The sequence below is a fragment of the Salmo salar genome, chromosome 08, assembly GCF_965601325.2.
Source record: "Salmo salar chromosome 08, fSalSal1, whole genome shotgun sequence".
NCBI classification, from domain to species: domain Eukaryota; kingdom Metazoa; phylum Chordata; class Actinopteri; order Salmoniformes; family Salmonidae; genus Salmo; species Salmo salar.
The window spans coordinates 41,753,254-41,773,163 of record NC_138298.1 but is presented as its reverse complement, the minus strand read 5'-3'; the positions used below and the strand labels follow the sequence as shown (position 1 = coordinate 41,773,163).

The following is a 19,910-nucleotide window of genomic DNA, read 5'->3' as shown; positions in this document are numbered from 1 at the left end:
GTATTTAATAAGATTATTTCATTCCTTCAGATCTAGGATGTGTTATTTTAGTGTTCCCTTTATTTTTTTGAGCCGTGTATATACAGTGGGGGAAAAAAGTATTTGATCCCCTGCTGATTTTGTAAGTTTGCCCACTGACAAAGAAATGATCAGTCTATAATTTTAATGGTAGATTTATTTGAACAGTGAGACAGAATAACAACAAAAATATCCAGAAAAGCGCACATCAAAAATGTTATAAATTGATTTGCATTTTAATGAGGGAAATAAGTATTTGACCCCCTCTCAATCAGAAAGATTTCTGTCTCCCAGGTGTCTTTTATACAGGTAACGAGCTGAGATTAGGAGCACACTCTTAAAGGGAGTGCTCCTAACCGGAGCTTGTTACCTGTAAAAAAGACACCTGTCCACAGAAGCAATCAATCAATCAGATTCCAAACTCTCCACCATGGCCAAGACCAAAGAGCTCTCCAAGGATGTCAGGGACAAGATTGTAGACCTACACAAGGCTGGAATGGGCTACAAGACCATCGCCAAGCAGCTTGGTGAGAAGGTGACAACATTTGGTGCGATTATTCGCAAATGGAAGAAACACAAAAGAACTGTCAATATCTCTCAGCCTGGGGCTCCATGCAAGATCTCACTTCGTGGGGTTGCAATGATCATGAGAACGGTGAGGAATCAGCACAGAACTACACGGGAGAATCTTGTCAATGATCTCAAGGCAGCTGGGACCATAGTCGCCAAGAAAACAATTGGTAACACACTACGCCGTGAAGGACTGAAATCCTGCAGCGCCCGCAAGGTCCCCCTGCTAAAGAATACATATACATGCCCGTCTGAAGTTTGCCAATGAACATCTGAATGATTCAGAATACAACTGGTGAAAGTGTTGTGGTCAGATGAGACCAAAATGGAGCTTTTTGGCATCAACTCAACTCGCCGTGTTTGGAGGAGGAGGAATGCTGCCTATGACCCCAAGAACACCATCTCCACTGTCAAACATGGAGGTGGAAACATTATGCTTTGGGTTTGTTTTTCTGGTAAGGGGACAGGACAACTTCACCGCATCAAGGGACGATGGACAGGGCCATGTACCGTCAAATCTTGGGTGAGAACCTCCTTCCCTCAGCCAGGGCATTGAAAATGGGTCATGGATGGGTATTCCAGCATGATAATGACCCAAAACACACAGCCAAGGCAACAAAGGAGTGGCTCAACAAGAAGCACATTAAGGTCCTGGAGTGGCCTAGCCAGTCTCCAGACCTTAATCCCATAGAAAATCTGTGGAGGGAGCTGAAGGTTCGAGTTGCCAAACGTCAGCCTCGAAACCTTAATGACTTGGAGAAGATCTGCAAATGGGAGTGGGACAAAAATCCCTCCTGAGATGTGTGCAAACCTGGTGAGCAACTACAAGAAATGTCTGACCTCTGATTGCCAACAAGGGTTTTGCCACCAAGTACTAAGTCATGTTTTGCAGAGGGATCAAATACTTATTTCCTTCATTAAAATGCAAATCATTTTATAACATTTTTGACATGCGTTTTTCTGGATTTTTTGGGGGATTTTTGTTGTTATTCTGTCTCTCACTGTTCAAATGAACCTACCATTAAAATTATAGACTGATAATTTCTTTGTCAGTGGGCAAACGTACAAAATCAGCAGGGGATCAAATACTTTTTTCCCCCACTGTATGTATATATATATTTATTTCATTCTGATTTTTCAGGGGGTAGCGCAGCCCCTACTGCCCTCAGTAGTCTGTCATTCCTTTTCCCTCTCAACCATATCATTTTTAATTCCTCATCAATCCATGGTAATTTAACAGCGTTTACAGTCAGTTATTAATGGGTGCATGGTTATTAGTAACTGAAATAAGCAATTTCATAAATGCGTCTGGTTGCTTGACAGTCTAATTACTTGTATTTAAATATGTTTTATAGAACAGCTACTTTTGACTTCAGGGATTCCTCAGAGCTGTAAGACTTGTGACCATGTTCAGGTAAGTCATAATGTCAATTCTTACTTTTACATACCTGCAGGAGTCAGGCACAGTCTCAAAGCCAGGTGTGTACTGACCAACCATTCATACTGGGATATAGACATTCCTGTGTTCTGCTTTAGAAATATAAACACAGTCTCAAAGCCAGGTGTGTACTGACCAACCATTCATACTGGGATATAGACAGTCCTGTGTTCTGCTTTAGTAATATAAACACAGTCTCAAAGCCAGGTGTGTACTGACCAACCATTCATACTGGGATATAGACAGTCCTGTGTTCTGCTTTAGTAATATAAACACAGTCTCAAAGCCAGGTGTGTACTGACCAACCATTCATACTGGGATATAGACAGTCCTGTGTTCTGCTTGTAGTCATGCAGGATTTTAGCTATTGTCATATTTTTTTATTTGACAGTTGAATTGATAAATCACCAGCATTCCATGTAACTGTCACGCCTCACCTGAGAGAGAGAGGGTTTGTTTCTCTATGTGGTTAGGTCAGGGTGTGGGGTGGGCTTTCTATGATGTCTATTTCTTTGTTTTGAGCCGAGTATGGTTCCTAATCAGAGGCAGCTGTCTATCGTTGTCTCTGATTAGGAATCATACTTAGGCAGCCTTTTCCCAACCTGTTTGTGGATTATTATTCTTTCTATGAGTGTTTTGTGTGTACTGCAGTTGTGTCACGTTCATTTCTGTTTATCCTGTTAATTGTTTTTGTTCGGTTTCACTTCTATTAAAGTATGTGGAATTACCGGCACGCTGCGCCTTGGCTCCTATATGACAGGAAATTTGAAGACAGTACTCGTGACAGTAACATTGAATAAATACATTAGATTAGTTACTTTGGTTAATGGGCCAGTTTCCCAGACACAGATTAAGTCTAGTCCTGGACTGATAAGATCTTTCTATTGAAACTTCCATTGAGTATGCTTTTTAGTCCAGCACTAGACTCAATCTGTGTCCAGGAAACAGGCCCCATATGTATTACTGGCATGCTTGTCCTTGTTCAGGACTCCACACACTGGCTTCAGATTGAACCCTTGACTTCCACTGTCCAGGGAGTGACAATGTTCAGGTAAAATAACTACTTTTAACATTTCATTCCACTTGCTAGTGTATTTCCCCATTACCTTTGGGAGTAGTCTTCTAATCCAACCTCTCCATTTGACGATTGACCCTCTCTACCATATCTTGTTGTTGCCCTCAGGCACAGGACACCCAAAGGGAGTTATGAGTGCACAGTGTCTGGGCTCCGCTGGCTGTGTGAGAGAGATGTCATTCTGAAGTATCACTTCAGGAACTGGGAACCCTACAGTCACCTTCTGAAAGACATGCAGTACACACAAGGTGGTCCATTGCTGGATATCACTATGGAGTTAGGTGAACTGGAGGAAGTTCATCTGCCACACTGTGTCTGTTTAGGTAAAACCATATAGAAATAGTATTCAGAAAGACATTTTCATGTAACTGAGTTTCACTTCCTGAATGAATGAATGAACTATTCTGGGAGTTTGAGTTTACTGTGATCTGATACTGCATATTCTTTGTGTTTTAGTTGGATTAATAATACAATATTTGTCTTTCTGTCTCCTTTTTATTGTGTTGTTCAGGGACCAACCCGTCCCTGAGGAATAAGATGAAGATTCTTCATGTAGAGGAACATGGAGTGTCTTTAGAGGAAGTGCATGAGGTCACCAGATTCCATGCTAAAATTCTCCATCCCAAGTTCTCACTTATCTCTGTTATACTGAGATTACTGTCTTTGAACATAGATGTCCACTGTGACGTGGTCCTCTATATGGCAGTAAAAAGGTCAACAGTCATTTCAAGGCTGTACCTGCTCCTCAGAAACTCCAGTCAGAAAGAGGTGAGGCACTTTCACTGAAGTGACAACAGTATGTTGAAACTTACTGAAGGAAAGCTGATAGTTTGTTGAAAATCTCTAGATTACAAAGACAACATGCAGCTCTGTGAGAAATCTATTTTTGTCTCATTCATTTGAAGAGCCAGTAGACAGCACTCCTCCCTCTGGTCGAAGGAGAACCCAATGCCCCTGGGCAGTGATGGGGACATTGCCCTGTGTAGGGTGCTGTCTTTCAGATGGGATGTTAAACGGGTGTCCTCTCCATGGTCACTAAAGATCCCATGGCACTTATCATAAGAGTAGGGGTGTTAACCCGGTGTCCTGGCTCAACTCCCAATTTGGCCCTCATACTATCATGGCTACCTAATCATCCCCAGCTTCCAATTGGCTCATTTATCCCCTCTCCTCTTCCCTGTAACTTTTCCCCAGGTTGTTGCTGTAAAAGAGAATCTCTTCTCAGTCAACTTACCTGGTACACCTTTAAAATATTATCCTGGTAAAATTGGGATAGTAGAACAATAGTCTACACATTTTTTTGTTGACAAAAATGGATTGCATGTTGTGTGAATTACGAGACTACATTGTTCTGACTGACTACTACATTGCTCATTTTGTAGGCTGTTCAGGAACGGGAGAAAGATCAGGTGTCCAAAGGATTTTCAGAATTCGTCCTGTCAAGTCCAAACGGGCCCTTAAAGCTGAACAGTTTGTTTGCATTCAAGAATCCCCACTCCACTTCCATCAATCCAGAGGTGCAGTTTTAGCAGGCTGAGGACATGAATCTGTCATATTGTATATGAATAACTGGAATGTCATTCTATTTCACTATTTCTTTCTATCTCTTGTCTGTTGTCTCAATCGTTGCACCATATGGCCTTCTACAGAAGATTCAGCTGTTACCTGCAGACACCACACCAAGCTGTTGTCAGATGATTATGAGAAACACAGGGGTTGACATTGAGATGGAATTAATCGGGGAAGATGAGAGGACAGTATGGAAATCAGTGGTATCAAAAGGTAAGAAATACTAGACATAAACAGTATGTCAATCATCAATGTCCTTTTCTAACAGATGCTTTTAAAATGTTTTATGATATTTTCTATTGTTTGTCTTTCAGATGTATACAGCAAAGACTCTCATCCAACATGTAAGCTTGTTTTTGTGGATGAGGTTTATAAAACGGGTTACAGAGCTAACATCTCTTCAAGTTGTGATGAAGGACACTGAAGGTCTTCATGAGTCATGTTCAGTGGGGTGATGAAGGTCTTCATGAGTCATGTTCAGTGGGGTGTAATGATATAAAACATTCAGACAGAAATACAGAGCCTTATCTGCGTCACATTTTGTTTAACAGTGGGATTAAAAGGGATTTCATTGTCATTTCTTGACGACAATCTACACAAAATACTCTAATGTCAAAGAATATATATATTTAGATTGATAGAAATGAAATGCCTAAAATAGTCGTTCCATAAGTATTCAGCCCCCCGAGTCAATACTTAGAAACACCTTTGGCAGCGATTACAGCTGGGAGTCTTTCTGGGTGAGTCTCTAAGGGCTTTCCACACCTGGATTGTACAATATTAGCCCATTATTATTTTCATAATTCTTCAAGCTCTGTCAAGATGTTGGAGATCATGGCTAGACAGCCATTTAAGTCTTTCCATAGATTTACAAGCAGATTTAAGTCAGAACTGTAACTTGGCCACTCAGGAACATTCAATGTCTTCTTGGTAAGCAGCTCAAGTGTAGATTTGGCCTTGTTATGTAGGTTATTGTTCTGTTGAAAGGTGAATTCCTCTCCCAGTGTCTTGGTTTTCCTCTAGGATTTTGCCTATTCTTAGCTCCATTCCATTTATTTTTTATCCTGAAAAACTACCCAGTATTTGCTGATGACAAACATACCCATACTATGATGCAGCCACCACCATGCTTGAAAATAAGGAGGCAGTTACTCAGTGATGTGTTGGATTTGCCCCAAACATGAGGCTTTGCATTTAGGCCAAAAAGTGTCTTCCTTTGTAGATGTTTTTTACAGTATTACTTTAGTACCTTGTTGCATATAAGATGCATGTTTTGGAATATTTTTATTCTGTATATTTGTATTCTTCTTTTCACTCTGTCATTTAAGTCGTTATTATGGAGTCACTACAATGTTGTTGATCCATCCTCAGTTTTCTCCCATCACAGACGTTGAACTCTGGAACTGTTTTAAATTCACTAGTGTCCTGATGGTGACGTCCCTGAGCAGTTTCCTTCCTGTCCTGCAACTCAGTTCAGAAGGACCACTATCTTTGATGTGTCTGGGTGGTTTAATATGTAATCCACAGCATAATTATTAAATGTCTGATTTTGTTATTGTTACCCATCTACCAATCACTGCCCTTCTTCACGAGGCTTTCAAAAACATCCCTGGTCTTTGTATATAGTTGAATCTGTGCTTGAAATGTAATACTTCCAGATATTGTATGTATGGGGAACATGTCCACTTTGACATTACAGACTATTTTCAGTAGATTGATGACAAAACATTACAACTAAATCCATTTTAATCCCACTATGTAACACAATAGAGAAATCCAAGGGGTATGAACACTTTTGCAAGGCTCTGTATGTTATGTAGAATAGGCAATCGTGTCAGCCAGGGTAGGCGTCAATACCAAATAAGTCAGTCAATTCAGGAAGTGAACTGAAATTCCAATTCAATAACTGGAAAAGGGCATCTACTTTCAATGACTTCTCAATAAACAGAATAGTAATTTTATTTATTTTTTATTGACTGACTTCAATTGGAATTGACCACAACCCTGGAGTCAGCTCTATTCAATAAATGACTATCAGGGGAATGATAACTGGAGAGACTGCATGATGTAGAAACAGCTGCTGTTCACCCTAAAGACATATTCATTTAATTGATCCCCCCTTCAGCATTAATACTCATTGGGATTCCTGCTGAGGAGTTTCTTCAGAATCACAGGGCTATACTCATTCAGGGAGTCAAAAACCCAATGCCAATAGCAGATGTTCTGCGGTCAAAGGGCATGATTGGTGATGAAGAGTACTCCAGAATAAAAGCTGAAACAACTGAACAGGACCGAATGAGAGAACTACTGAGATCAGTCCTCCCTAAAGGACCAGAAGTGACGGGAGCTTGTCTCAAAGCTCTCATTGAACATGAACACCATCTTGTTAAGTACTTGAGTGAATCTAGGTAAGACCGTTTTCTTTTCTCCCTCCCTTGAATATGTGGAATGATTAAATATAGGTCAAATAAAAACATAGCTACCCAGATCAAAGAGAAAGTATTTTTCAGAATGGAAGCATGTTTTTGTGTTGATGTCTGTAATAAATGTCTCTTGTTATAGTTCTATCATAGGACCATCATCACATCATTATCTCAGGTGTATCATAGGAACATCATCACATCATTATCTCAGGTGTATCATAGGACCATCATCACATCATTATCTCAGGTGTATCATAGGATCATCATCACATCATTATCTCAGGTGTATCATAGGACCATCATCACATCATTATCTCAGGTGTATCATAGGACCATCATTATCTCAGGTGTATCATAGGACCATCATCACATCATTATCTCAGGTGTATCTCACTCCTCATTCTTCTCCATACTTTCTGATCTCTCTCTTCCCTTCTCCTCCATCCTCTGTCTTGTAGCACCTAATCTGAAGATGCTGAGGCCTGTCTCCTAGTCTGTGGACAAAGACACTTCTTCACCTAATCTGAAGATGCTGAGGCCTGTCTCCTAGTCTGTGGACAAAGACACTTAAATGATTGTAAGGGAAATGTTTATGTTTGTGCTATTCTTTTAACAAATGTCTGTGTTTTATTAATGTGCTGTTCTATAAACTAATTTGTGTGTTCATCAAGTGGCTGACTGTACAAATCCTCACTATCAGTAGCTGTAATTTGGCAGTAAGCCCAGATGTTGTTTTGAGAAGGAGATATCTCAGTTTCAAGGTCTCAGCTTAGAGAGAAGAAGACTGGTGAGGTGTCGGTCTGTCAAATGTTATGAACCAGTATTGGTCTGTTAAATGTTATGAACCAGTATTGGTCTGTTAAATGTTATGAACCAGTATTGGTCTGTTAAATGTTATGAACCAGTATTGGTCTGTTAAATGTAATGAACCAGTATTGGTCTGTTAAATGTAATGAACCAGTATTGGTCTGTTAAATGTTATGAACCAGTATTGGTCTGTTAAATGTTATGAACCAGTATTGGTTTGTTAAATGTTATGAACCAGTATTGGTCTGTTAAATGTAATGAACCAGTGTTGGTCTGTTAAATGTTATGAACCAGTGTTGGTCTGTTAAATGTTATGAACCAGTATTGGTCGGTCACATGAATGGAACAAAACGGTAATGATTTATTAATTATGCTAAATCATGCAAATATAACTTGTCTGTGTATAGCCGTTTATAAGACAACTGCTGGGTCTGACCAGGGAGAGATCCTGATTGACATGTGTACTATGGTACATTGAGTTGGGTCTGACCAGGGAGAGATCCTGATTGACATGTGTACTATGGTACATTGAGTTGGGTCTGACCAGGGAGAGATCCTGATTGACATGTGTACTATGGTACATTGAGTTGGGTCTGACCAGGGAGAGATCCTGATTGACATGTGTACTATGGTACATTGAGTTGGGTCTGACCAGGGAGAGATCCTGATTGACATGTGTACTATGGTACATTGAGTTGGGTCTGACCAGGGAGAGATCCTGATTGACATGTGTACTATGGTACATTGAGTTGGGTCTGACCAGGGAGAGCTCCTGATTGGTTGGAACCTCTCCAGCTCGCTGACAATAAACAATGATTCATTTCAGATTGACTTCGAGTGTCTCTGTGTGAAAGAATTTCCACAACGATTTTGAAAACACAATTAAGGGAATGAACTGGAATGATCTCTTGTTCTATACAGATGGGGAGGCTGATAGTCAGGCTAGTCAAAGATACACACCACCATGTTGACATCTTGACCAAAGACCTTCCTTAGATTCTGTCATGACGTTGGCCTCTTTGAGTACAGGGAGGACAGTTGACCCCCTCCCCCCCTTTGCACCATCCCCCAACCTACCTCCCTCCACCCAGGCCCTGTGTGAAAGGGTTGTAAAAACTCTAACATTCCAGGAGAATCTCTTGCCACATGGCCCATAGAGAGACACAGTAAATTCTTCCAACTCACAGAATTGGGGAGCCAAGCGACATTTGTGTTCTGGAGAAGGTATGAAAGATTGGTGCAGAATCCAGCTACGAACTGGTCCGCTTGGTACAATTTTGTGATACTCAGAAGAGACAATATAGCCATATTACCATAAAACTGTTTATATAATAGCCTCAGCCTTGAGACTTGAATCCACATGGTTGTATAAAATGTATTAATAAGGATAAAGCTATTTGTAATACATTGAGATGCTATGTACTGATGTTAATGTGATAGAATTGTATTTCTGTACCAAGCTTAACTCAGTCATCGGCACACCCCCCAGGGACACAGACAGGACCAGGCGTCATTTGACAAGCCTGTTCTAGGGTCACCTATAAAACCCACCCTGATTTACATTTCTCCAGACCAGGCCTCCACTCCATTGCGAGTTGGCCCATAGGTTTGACCATCCAAGTACTCTACTGAAAGTGAACCATACCACGTGGTTAACTTTTAGACTATTGATACCGACAGAATAAGAACTGTCTTTGATATTAATTATTAGTCTGCAGCTAAGTAAATTATATCATTGAACGCGAAGACCAACGAAACATCCATTCTATGACGACATTAATGAATGTCGCTTTGAAAGATCCATTCTAACCGAGAGAGAGAGAGAGAGAGAGAGAGAGAGAGAACTCTCCATCAGAACGACGCTCCAACAAGGATCCCGACGACACACTGATCGTAAATATATATTGATTGCAATTGTTCCCGAATGAGTGAGCGTTCAATTGTCAATTGTTAATATTAATGAACTCTGTGTACCTCCTCAGCTGACCGTTTATGACCCATTGTCTAACAGACCAGCCATGCCTGTTAGCCATTAGGGCACATTACTCTACCAATCCTTTGTGACGATAATTACTGTTTGTATGTTTTCTGTTAATTACTTAGTGTAGTAAATAAATGATTTTAAGACAATTGATGTATGGATGATTTTAGTAAAGACTGGGTTCGTGCAGATACAACAATTTACGACGTTTGGAATGAGACTGGACGCGAGGTAAAATACACCATTTAAACCAGAAGATAATCGGCCTATATTATAATATAGGAAAGTTATATTAGGAAAATTATAACTTTGTAATCTGAATATTTTCCTTGGTGCCCCGATCTCCTAGTTAATTACAATTAAACGATTAATCAGTTTAATCGCGTGATAATAATTACAGGGAGTTAATTGATAAACATGTCTTCAGTTTAATGGTACCCCAAAGACACGACAATTCTTTATGGGATTACAACTCACTCTGTCTGAAGGAAGTGAGGAAAAGGACTCACTAAAGGGGATAGCTGAGAGGGCAGAGAAGGCACGTGACCTCATCGACATGGTGTTGAGAAAAGGAAATGAGTCTAGTTCCAGGATGATCAACCTTCTTGTGGAGCTGGACCCCTGTCTTTGGTCACTGCTTCAGATCAACAGTTGTAATCAACCCCTGGGTGTGGGGAGACCAGGCAGAATAGACAGACAGGATGGTTCAACATGTTCTTGCTGTCTGTTGCTTTAATTCAGGCTCCCAAAAATGTACAGAAAATGTCAATCAAACATGACCACTATAATACCAATAAACTTACTGAAGGACCAACCACACAGCCTCTCTCCTTCTGCAGCCTCCTGGAAGTATGGATCTTCTAGCAGGAGGGTCAGTCAGTCCTCCACTAGGTACCTAGCTGGACCCCTATCTAGCAGGAGGGTCAGTCAGTCCTCCACTAGGTACCTAGCTGGACCCCTATCTAGCAGGAGGGTCAGTCAGTCCTCCACTAGGTTCCTAGCTGGACCACTATCTAGCAGGAGGGTCAGTCAGTCCTACACACATTCAACATAGATGTATTTGATGAATATATTGTACAGTGTTGGCCGGTAAGAGGTTCATGAGAGAGACTGAATATCAACACAACCACCTCAGTCTATCAGCAGCTTTCCTGTTAGAGGTTCATGAGAGAGACTGAATATCAACACAACCACCTCAGTCTATCAGCAGTTTTCTCAGTGAGAGCCTCACGTCTGGAACACATTGACCATTGAAGGACATTTAAGGAGCTGTGTAACCTGTCACCCCTTTACCAATGACTTGAGAGTGGCTGAAGGACATTTAACCTGTTTGGGATGGGGGCAGTATTTTCAGGTCCGGATGAAATGCGTGCCCAAATTAAACTGCCTGCCACTCAGGCCCAGAAGCTAGGATATGCATATAATTGGTAGATTTCGATAGAAAACTCTAAAGGTTCTAAAACTGTTCAAATAATGTCTGTGAGTAGAACAGAACTTTTTTGGTAGGCGAAAACCTGAGGACAAACCATCCAGGAAAAAAACAATTGAGTTCACTCTTTTCAATAGATTTTCTATGGGAATCTAGATTTTTGAGGCATCTGGTTGCAGTTCTTATGCCATCCACTAGATGTCAACAGTCTTTAGAAATTGGTTGTTGTTTTTCTTTTGAGTAATGAAGAAGTAGCCCTTTCCTTTCTGAGTGTCGAGCCGAGTTGACTGTTTTGTTTGGGGCCCGCCCAGGAGCTCGCTCCACTTTCATTTTATCCGCTATTGAACACAGTATATTCCGTCTTAAATTTGATCGATTATTTACGTTTTAAAATACCTAAAATTGGATTATGAAAGTTGTTTGAAATGTTTGGATCAAGTTTACAGGTAACTTATTAGATCATTTGTAGTCATGTTGGGCGAGTTGGAACCGGTGTTTTTCTGATTCAAACGCGCCAAATAAATGGACATTTTGGGGATATAACAATGGAATTTATCGAACAGAAGGACCATTTGTGATGTTTATGGGGTTAGGGTTAGGGCCAACAGAAGATCTTCAAAGGTAAGGCATGAATTATATCATTATTTCTGAATTTTGTGTCGCGCCTGGCGGGTTGAAATATGATTGTCATGTGTTTGTATGATGGGGTGCTGTCCTCAGATAATCGCATGGTTTGCTTTTGCCGTAAAGCCTTTTTGAAATCTGACACAGCGGCTGGATTAACAAGAAGTTAATCTTTATTTTGGTGCATTGCACCTGTGATTTTATGAAAGTTAAATATATCTAATAATGTAATTTGAATTTCGCACTCCGCAATTTCACCGGATGTTGTCGAAACGTTCCGCTAGCGGAACCCCCAGCCGTAACAGGTTTTAAGGAGCTGTGTAACCTGTCACTCCTTTACCAATGACTTGAGAGTGGCTGAAGGACATATAAGGAGCTGTGTAACCTGTCACTCCTTTACCAATGACTTGAGAGTGTCTGAAGGACATATAAGGAGCTGTGTAACCTGTCACTCCTTTACGTATTCCTCTATCTCCATAGTAACCCCCTGAGCATGACCCTGGACCTTTACTGATCAGCCAAAGATGACGCAAATGGCATCATATTCCTGATGTGCAGAATCTCTGCAAATACATGTAGTACATGTAAATTAAAAGGAATGTATTTTGTGTGTCTTTGTATATACTGTGTGTGTGAGTTGGTCTGTGATTACTGTGATTAGTTCATGTCACGGCTTTCTGAAGGATCGGACCATAACGCAGCGTGTTCGTAGTTCCACATCTTTTTATTAATCGTGAAACTAAATGCAATACACCAACCACTTTAAATAACAAAACAACAAAAGCTGTAACGCAGAGCAGGCAAACACTACTCAAGAATTAACAACCCACAAAATACAAAAGGAAAACCCCCTACATAAATAAGACCTCCAATAAGAGACAACTAGAACCGGCTGCCTCTAATTGGAGATCATCCCAATAACCCCAACATAGAAATAGAAATCTAGAACACCCACATAGAAACAGAAAGCAAGAAAAACACCCCCTGTCACGCCCTGACCACTCTACTATAGAATATGACCCCTTACAAGGTTCAGGACGTGACAGTTCAATGTAACATCATATACTATACATTCTAATCAGTCTGTTTTGGGGCTGCAGAATCATTGTATATCATTGGTTACCCATCCTATCATGTTACCACACAGATGTGACTGACTAGCTCAGCAGTTCCCAACCTTTTCCATTCTGGAGACCATCAAATCACCGTCAAAAGCAGAAATAATATTATAACACTGATATTTGTTAACAGCATTAAAAGTAATGATTACTAGATAGATAGTTGTCATGGTAACAGCAGTAATACAAATAACAAAACATATATAATGCTACTATTAATAATAATAACAATAATAATAACTATTAACAGTATTATTGTAATAATAATACATTTTAGAAAACACTTTTAAATAACGTTGTTAATTAGATTAGATGAGTGTATTAATCACATGGACAGGGACTCAGATGTAATTGGTCACATGGACAGGGACTCAGATGTAATTGGTCACATGGACAGGGACTCAGATGTAATTGGTCACATGGACAGGGACTCAGATGTAATTGGTCACATGGACAGGGACTCAGATGTAATTGGTCACATGGGCAGGGACTCAGATGTAATTGGTCACATGGACAGGGACTCAGATGTAATTCCAGGGTACAGTGAAAATCTCTCTCTTGTTATGGGCTCCAACAATGCAGCTCAAAATTAATAAAAAATAAAAAGAGAAGTGAATGAGACGATAAAGATGATAATAATATATACACATTTACAACTGTAGCAATGACACATTACATCTGGGTGGTGGGGCAGGGTAAGAATCTGTTGGGTGGTGGGGACAGGGTAAGAATCTGTTGGGTGGTGGGGGGGCAGGGTAAGAGTGTTGGGTGGTGGGGACAGGGTAAGAATCTGTTGGGTGGTGGGGGGGCAGGGTAAGAATCTGTTGGGTGGTGGGGTGGTCAGGGTAAGAGTCTGTTGGGAGGTGGGGGCAGGGTAAGAGTCTGTTGGGTGGGGAGGGCAGGGTAAGAGTCTGTTGGGTGGGGAGGGCAGGGTAAGAGTCTGTTGGGTGGTGGGGGCAGGGTAAGAGTCTGTTGGGTGGTGGGGACAGGGTAAGAGTCTGTTGGGTGGTGGGGACAGGGTAAGAGTCTATTGAGTGGTGGGGGCAGGGTAAGAGTCTGAGTGGTGGGGACAGGGTAAGAGTCTGTTGAGTGGTGGGGGCAGGGTAAGAGTCTGTTGAGTGGTGGGGGCAGGGTAATAATCTGTTGGGTGGTGGGGGGGCAGGGTAAGAATCTGTTGGGTGGTGGGGGCAGGGTAAGAATCTGTTGGCTGGTGGGGGGGCAGGGTAAGAGTCTATTGAGTGGTGGGGGCAGGGTAAGAGTCTGTTGGGTGGTGGGGGGCAGGGTAAGAGTGTTGGGTGGTGGGGACAGGGCAAGAGTCTGTTGGGTGGTGGGGGGCAGGGAAAGAGTCTGTTGGGTGATGGGGGCAGGGTAAGTGTCTGTTGGGTGGTGGGGACAGGGTAAGAATCTGTTGGGTGGTGGGGGGGCAGGGTAAGAATCTGTTGGGTGGTGGGGGCAGGGTAAGAATCTGTTTGGTGGTGGGGGGGCAGGGTAAGAGTGTTGGGTGGTGGTGGGGCAGGGCAAGAGTCTGTTGGGTGGTGGGGACAGGGTAAGTTTCTGTTGGGTGGTGGGGGGGCAGGGTAAGAGTATGTTGGGTGGTGGGGGCAGGGTAAGAGTCTGTTGGGTGGTGGGGGGGCAGGGTAAGAGTGTTGGGTGGTTGGGGCAGGGTAAGAATCTGTTGGGTGGTGAGGCAGGGTAAGATTCTGTTGGGTGGTGGGGACAGGGTAAGAATCTGTTGGGTGGTGGGGACAGGGTAAGAGTCTGCTGAGTGGTGGGGGCATGGTAAGAATCTGTTGGGTGGTGGGGGGGCAGGGTAAGAGTGTTGGGTGGTTGGGGCAGGGTAAGAATCTATTGGGTGGTGAGGCAGGGTAAGATTCTGTTGGGTGGTGGGGACAGGGTAAGAATCTGTTGGGTGGTGGGGGGGCAGGGTAAGAGTATGTTGAGTGGTGGGGGCAGGGTAAGAGTCTGTTGGATGGAGGGGACAGGGTAAGAGTCTGTTGGATGGTGGGGGACAGGGTAAGAGTCTGTTGGATGGTAGGGTCTGGGTAAGACTCTGTTGGGTGGTGGGGGTCAGGGTAAGTGTGTGTTGGATGTTGGGGAAGGGTAAGAGTCTGTTGGGTGGGGGGACAGGGTAGGAGTGTGTTGGATGTTTGGAGCACGGTAAGAGTCTGTTGGGTGGTGGGGACAGGGTAAGAGTCTGTTGGGTGGTTGGGGCAGGGTAAGAGTCTGTTGGGTGGTTGGGGCAGGATAAGAGTGTTAGGTGGTGGGGGGGCATGGTAAGAGTCTGTTGGGTGGGGAGGGCAGGGTAATAGTCTGTTGGGTGGTGGTGGGGGCAGGGTAAGTGTCTGTTGGGGTAGCGGTGGGGGCAGGGTAAGTGTCTGTTGGGGTAGCAGCAGCAGGATAAGAGTCTGTTGGGTGGTGGGGGCAGGGTAAGAGTCTGTTGGGGCAGGATAAGAGTCTGTTGGGTGGTGGGGGCAGGATAAGAGTCTGTTGGGTGGTGGGGGCAGGGTAAGAGTCTGTTGGGTGGTGGGGACAGGGTAAGAGTCTGTTGGGGCAGGATAAGAGTCTGTTGGGTGGTGGGGGCAGGGTAAGAGTCTGTTGGGGCAGGATAAGAGTCTTTTGGGTGGTGGGGGCAGGGTAAGAATCTGTTGGGTGGTGGTGGGGGCAGGGTAAGAGTCTGTTGGGTGGTGGGGGCAGGATAAGAGTCTGTTGGGTGGTGGGGGCAGGGTAAGAGTCTGTTGGGGGAGCAGCAGCAGGATAAGAGTCTGTTGGGTGGTGGGGGCAGGGTAAGAATCTGTTGGGTGGTGGTGGGGGCAGGGTAAGAGTCTGTTGGGTGGTGGGGGCAGGATAAGAGACTGTTGGGTGGTGGTGGGCAGGGTAAGAGTCTGTTGGGGGCAGGATAAGAGTGTTGGGTGGTGGGGGCAGGGTAAGAGTCTGTTGGGTGGTGGGGGCAGGTGGTGGGGGCAGGGTAAAAGTCTGTTAGGTGGGGGGCAGGGTAAGTGTCTGTTAGGTGGGGGACAGGGTAAGAGTCTGTTAGGTGGTGGGGGCAGGTGGTGGGGGCAAGCTAAGAGTATATTAGGTGGGGGCAGGGTACGAGTCTGTTGGGTGGTGGGGACAGGGTAAGAGTCTGTTGGGTGGTGGGGTCAGGGTAAGAGTCTGTTGGGTGGTGGGGGGCAGGGTACGAGTCTGTTGGGTGGTGGGGACAGGGTAAGAGTCTGTTAGGTGGGGGCAGAGTAAGAGTCTTTTAGGTGGGGGCAGGGTAAGAGTCTGTTAGGTGGTGGGGGCAGGGTAAGAGTCTGTTGGGTGGTGGGGGCAGGGTAAGAGTCTGTTGGGTGGTGGGGGCAGGGTAAGAGTCTGTTGGGTGTTGGGGCAGGGTAGGTGTCTGTTAGGTGGGGGGACAGGGTAAGAGTCTGTTGGGTGGTCGGGGCAGGGTAAGAGTCTTTTAGGTGGGGGCAGAGTAAGAGTCTTTTAGGTGGGGGCAGGGTAAGAGTCTGTTGGGTGGGGGACAGGGTAAGAGTCTGTTGGGTGGTGGGGTCAGGGTACGAGTCTGTTGGGTGGTGGGGACAGGGTAATAGTCTGTTGGGTGGGGGACAGGGTAAGAGGCTGTTGGGTGGTGGGGGCAGGGTAAGAGTCTGTTGGGTGGTGGGGGCAGGGTAATGGTCTGTTGGGTGGGTGACAGGGTAAGGGTCTGTTGGGTGGGGGGCAGGGTAAGAGTATTTTAGGTGGGGGCAGGGTAAGAGTCTGTTGGGTGGTGGGGGCAGGGTAAGAGTCTGTTAGGTGGGGGCAGAGTAAGAGTCTTTTAGGTGGGGGCAGGGTAAGAGTCTGTTAGGTGGTGGGGGCAGGGTAAGAGTCTGTTGGGTGGTGGGGGCAGGGTAAGAGTCTGTTGGGTGGTGGGGGCAGGGTAAGAGTCTGTTGGGTGGTGGGGGCAGGGTAAGAGTCTGTTGGGTGGTGGGGGCAGGGTAAGAGTCTGTTGGGTGGTGGGGGCAGGGTAAGAGTCTGTTGGGTGGTGGGGGCAGGGTAAGAGTCTGTTGGGTGGTGGGGGCAGGGTAAGAGTCTGTTGGGTGGTGGGGACAGGGTAAATTTGTATCACATTACTTTCTGTGTGTGTCTGTGTCTATTTCTGTGTGTGTGTGTGTGTGTGTGTGTGTGTGTGTGTGTGTGTGTGTGTGTGGTGTGTGTGTGTGTGTGTGTGTGTGTGTGTGTGTGTGTGTGTGTGTGTGTGTGTGTGTGTGTGTGTGTGTGTGAATTGGTGAGATAATTAATAAATCATGAGTTAATTTGTATAACATTGTAGGTCAGTTTATTCCAAACCTCTCCTCTGGGACCCCAAAGGGCTGCATGTTTTAGTTTTTACCCGAGAACGAACACCTTAGATTAAACTAATTAACTAATTATCATCAAGCCTTTGATTAGTAGAATCAGTTGTGTTAGGGCAAAAACATTTATTTTGTTTTTATTAAAATGTTTATCTACCAGCCCAGGGACTACAGTTGAAAACTAGCTAGCTGGCTAAATCTGTCACATTTACAGAAATGTTGATTGATGTGCAGTATCCCTGTCAAATACATTTTCAATAAATACAATTAAAAGGCATGAATGTATTTATGTGTCTCTGTGAGTTGGTCTTTAATAAATGTGATTAGTTCAATGTAACATCATATACTATACATTATAATCAGTCTGTTTTGGGTTCTGCAGAATCAGAATCAGAATCAGAATCAGAAACATCCTGTCATGTTACCATAATAACACAGATATGACCCGTCCAGCGTCCTTCTGCCGAACCTGGTTGTTGTCCCACTGCCCTCTGCTGGTAGCACTGCAAAACATCACTCAATCACATCACATTAATACAAATCCACTTTTACCAGATACAATATGAATTTATGGGCTGAACACCTGCATGAAGTGTATGAAGACTTTATATGACATCAATATCAACATATAATATAAAAAAAACCTATACGTGTTGAACGCGTCGACTGTGTTGAAATGGGAAGTAGCCAACATTTTATAAGGAAGTAGAGAAATAACGGTCGAAGAAACATGTTTGAGGTTTGTAGCCTTTTACAATTTAATATAGAAAAGTGTTTGAGAAGTTAGACTATTGTAGAGAGAGGTGATTTAGGGGGTTAAACATCCGCAGAATTGTAAAGTTATTACAATATTGATTTCAACTTTCAAGAATAATAATTGTAGATAAATGTTGATTTATATTGATTAGCCTAATTAATATGATGTGATGTTATAGGCTATGAGGTAGTGAGTTGTTGTTATAGGTGATTGATTGCACATTATCGTGATTTTCTATCCGATGATCCCCAACACAGTCGACACTTTGCGTTGTTTCAATTCCTGAAAGACGACGTGCGTCGGAATTTTGTAAATCTGTCGCTAAAGAAACTAGTCCGTCTCGTCAAGTCGGTCAAGTAAAAGTGACATGCAACAATTGTTACATAAACGATGTAAATGTTGACTAAATCAGGGTTTCCAAAAGTCGGTCTGGCTCTGAATTACCTGAATTTGAAACTCGTTGTCGTTCCAAAACGTTTTGCAACGGTTTGGTACGGTGTGCACTAGGTAGTACACCCCAGCTCATGCACAATCAAACGGACTTGCCAGACAAACCAATTGTTCAATTTTTGGACATTTTCTTGCATAACAAAGCAATGCGTGTCACCTTGTAGGCTACTACTAAACCAGAACAAGAAATGATGGTGTGTAGGCTGTATTCTCTTAAAGGGTTAGGAATAAATATCTGTCAGCTATTTTAACTTAAGCTCCCGAGTAGCGCAGCGGTCTAAGACACTGCATCAATACATACCCGGGTTCGATCGCGGGCTGTAACCGTCCGTGATCAGGAGACCCATAGGGCAGCGCACAATTTGGCCCAGCGTCGTCCGGGTTTGGGGACTTAATGTTACATAAATATGAACATATAATATAAACCTATACGTGTTGAACCCGACCACTGTGTTGAAATGGGAAGTAGCCAACATTTTATAAGGAAGTAGAGAAATAACGGTCGAAGAAACATGTTTGAGGTTTGTAGCCTTTTACAATTTATTATAGAAAAGTGTTTGAGAACTTAGACTATTGTAGAGAGAGGTGATTTAGGAGGTTAAACATCCGCAGAATTGTAAAGTTATTACAATACTGATTTCAACTTTCAAGAATAATAATTGTAGGCTTAAATGTCGATTTATATTGATTATCCTAATTAATATGTGATGTTATAGGCTATGAGGTAGTGAGTTGTTGTTATAGGTGATTGATTGCACATTATCGTGATTTGCTATCCGATGATCCCCAACACAGTCGACACTTTGCGTTGTTTCAATTCCTGAAAGAAAACGTGCGTCGGAATTTTGTAAATCTGTCGCTAAAGAAACTAGTCCGTCTCGTCAAGTCGCTCAAGTAAAAGTGACATGCAACAATTGGCACATAAACGATGTAAATGGTGACTAAATCAGGGTTTCCAAAAGTCGGTCCAGCTCTGATTTATTATTATTATTGCACAATCAAACGGACTTGCCAGACAAACCAATGTGTCCATTTTTGGACATTTTCTTGCATAACAAAGCAATGCGTGTCACCTTGTAGGCTACTACTAAACCAGAACTTAGACTATTGTAGAGAGAGGTGATTTAGGGGGTTAAACTTCCGCAGAATTGTAAAGTTATTACAATACTGATTTCAACTTTCAAGAATAATAATTGTAGGCTTTTATGTTGATTTATATTGATTAGCCTAATTAATATTTGATGTTATAGGCTATGAGGTATAGAGTTGTTGTTATAGGCGATTGATTGCACATTATAATGTCTACTACCATCTTTCAATGTAAAGTAGATGTCTATA

The 19,910-nt window shown here is 43.0% G+C and overlaps 1 protein-coding gene across 1 annotated transcript; it reads left to right on the top strand.

Annotated features, from left to right (window-relative positions):
* The first annotated feature begins 3,611 nt into the window (after positions 1-3,611).
* Positions 3,612-10,030, top strand: LOC145881481 (NACHT, LRR and PYD domains-containing protein 1 homolog). The gene is made up of 6 exons (XM_082978268.1): positions 3,612-3,869; positions 4,484-4,618; positions 4,751-4,883; positions 4,985-5,014; positions 6,796-7,078; positions 7,552-10,030. Exons 1-6 carry the CDS (start codon positions 3,639-3,641, stop codon positions 7,556-7,558), a joined length of 819 nt encoding a protein of 272 aa, XP_082834394.1. The 5' UTR covers positions 3,612-3,638; the 3' UTR covers positions 7,559-10,030.
* The last annotated feature ends 9,880 nt before the right edge of the window (positions 10,031-19,910 follow it).

Bases quoted from the DNA above. Each gene is read 5' to 3' on its own strand.
- LOC145881481 (XM_082978268.1), top strand. From the start codon at position 3,639: ATGAAGATTCTTCATGTAGAGGAACATGGAGTGTCTTTAGAGGAAGTG. The intron at 4,884-4,984 runs GTAAGAAATACT...TTTGTCTTTCAG, and splicing joins GAAATCAGTGGTATCAAAAG to ATGTATACAGCAAAGACTCT. The intron at 5,015-6,795 runs GTAAGCTTGTTT...TCCCCCCTTCAG, and splicing joins CAAAGACTCTCATCCAACAT to CATTAATACTCATTGGGATT.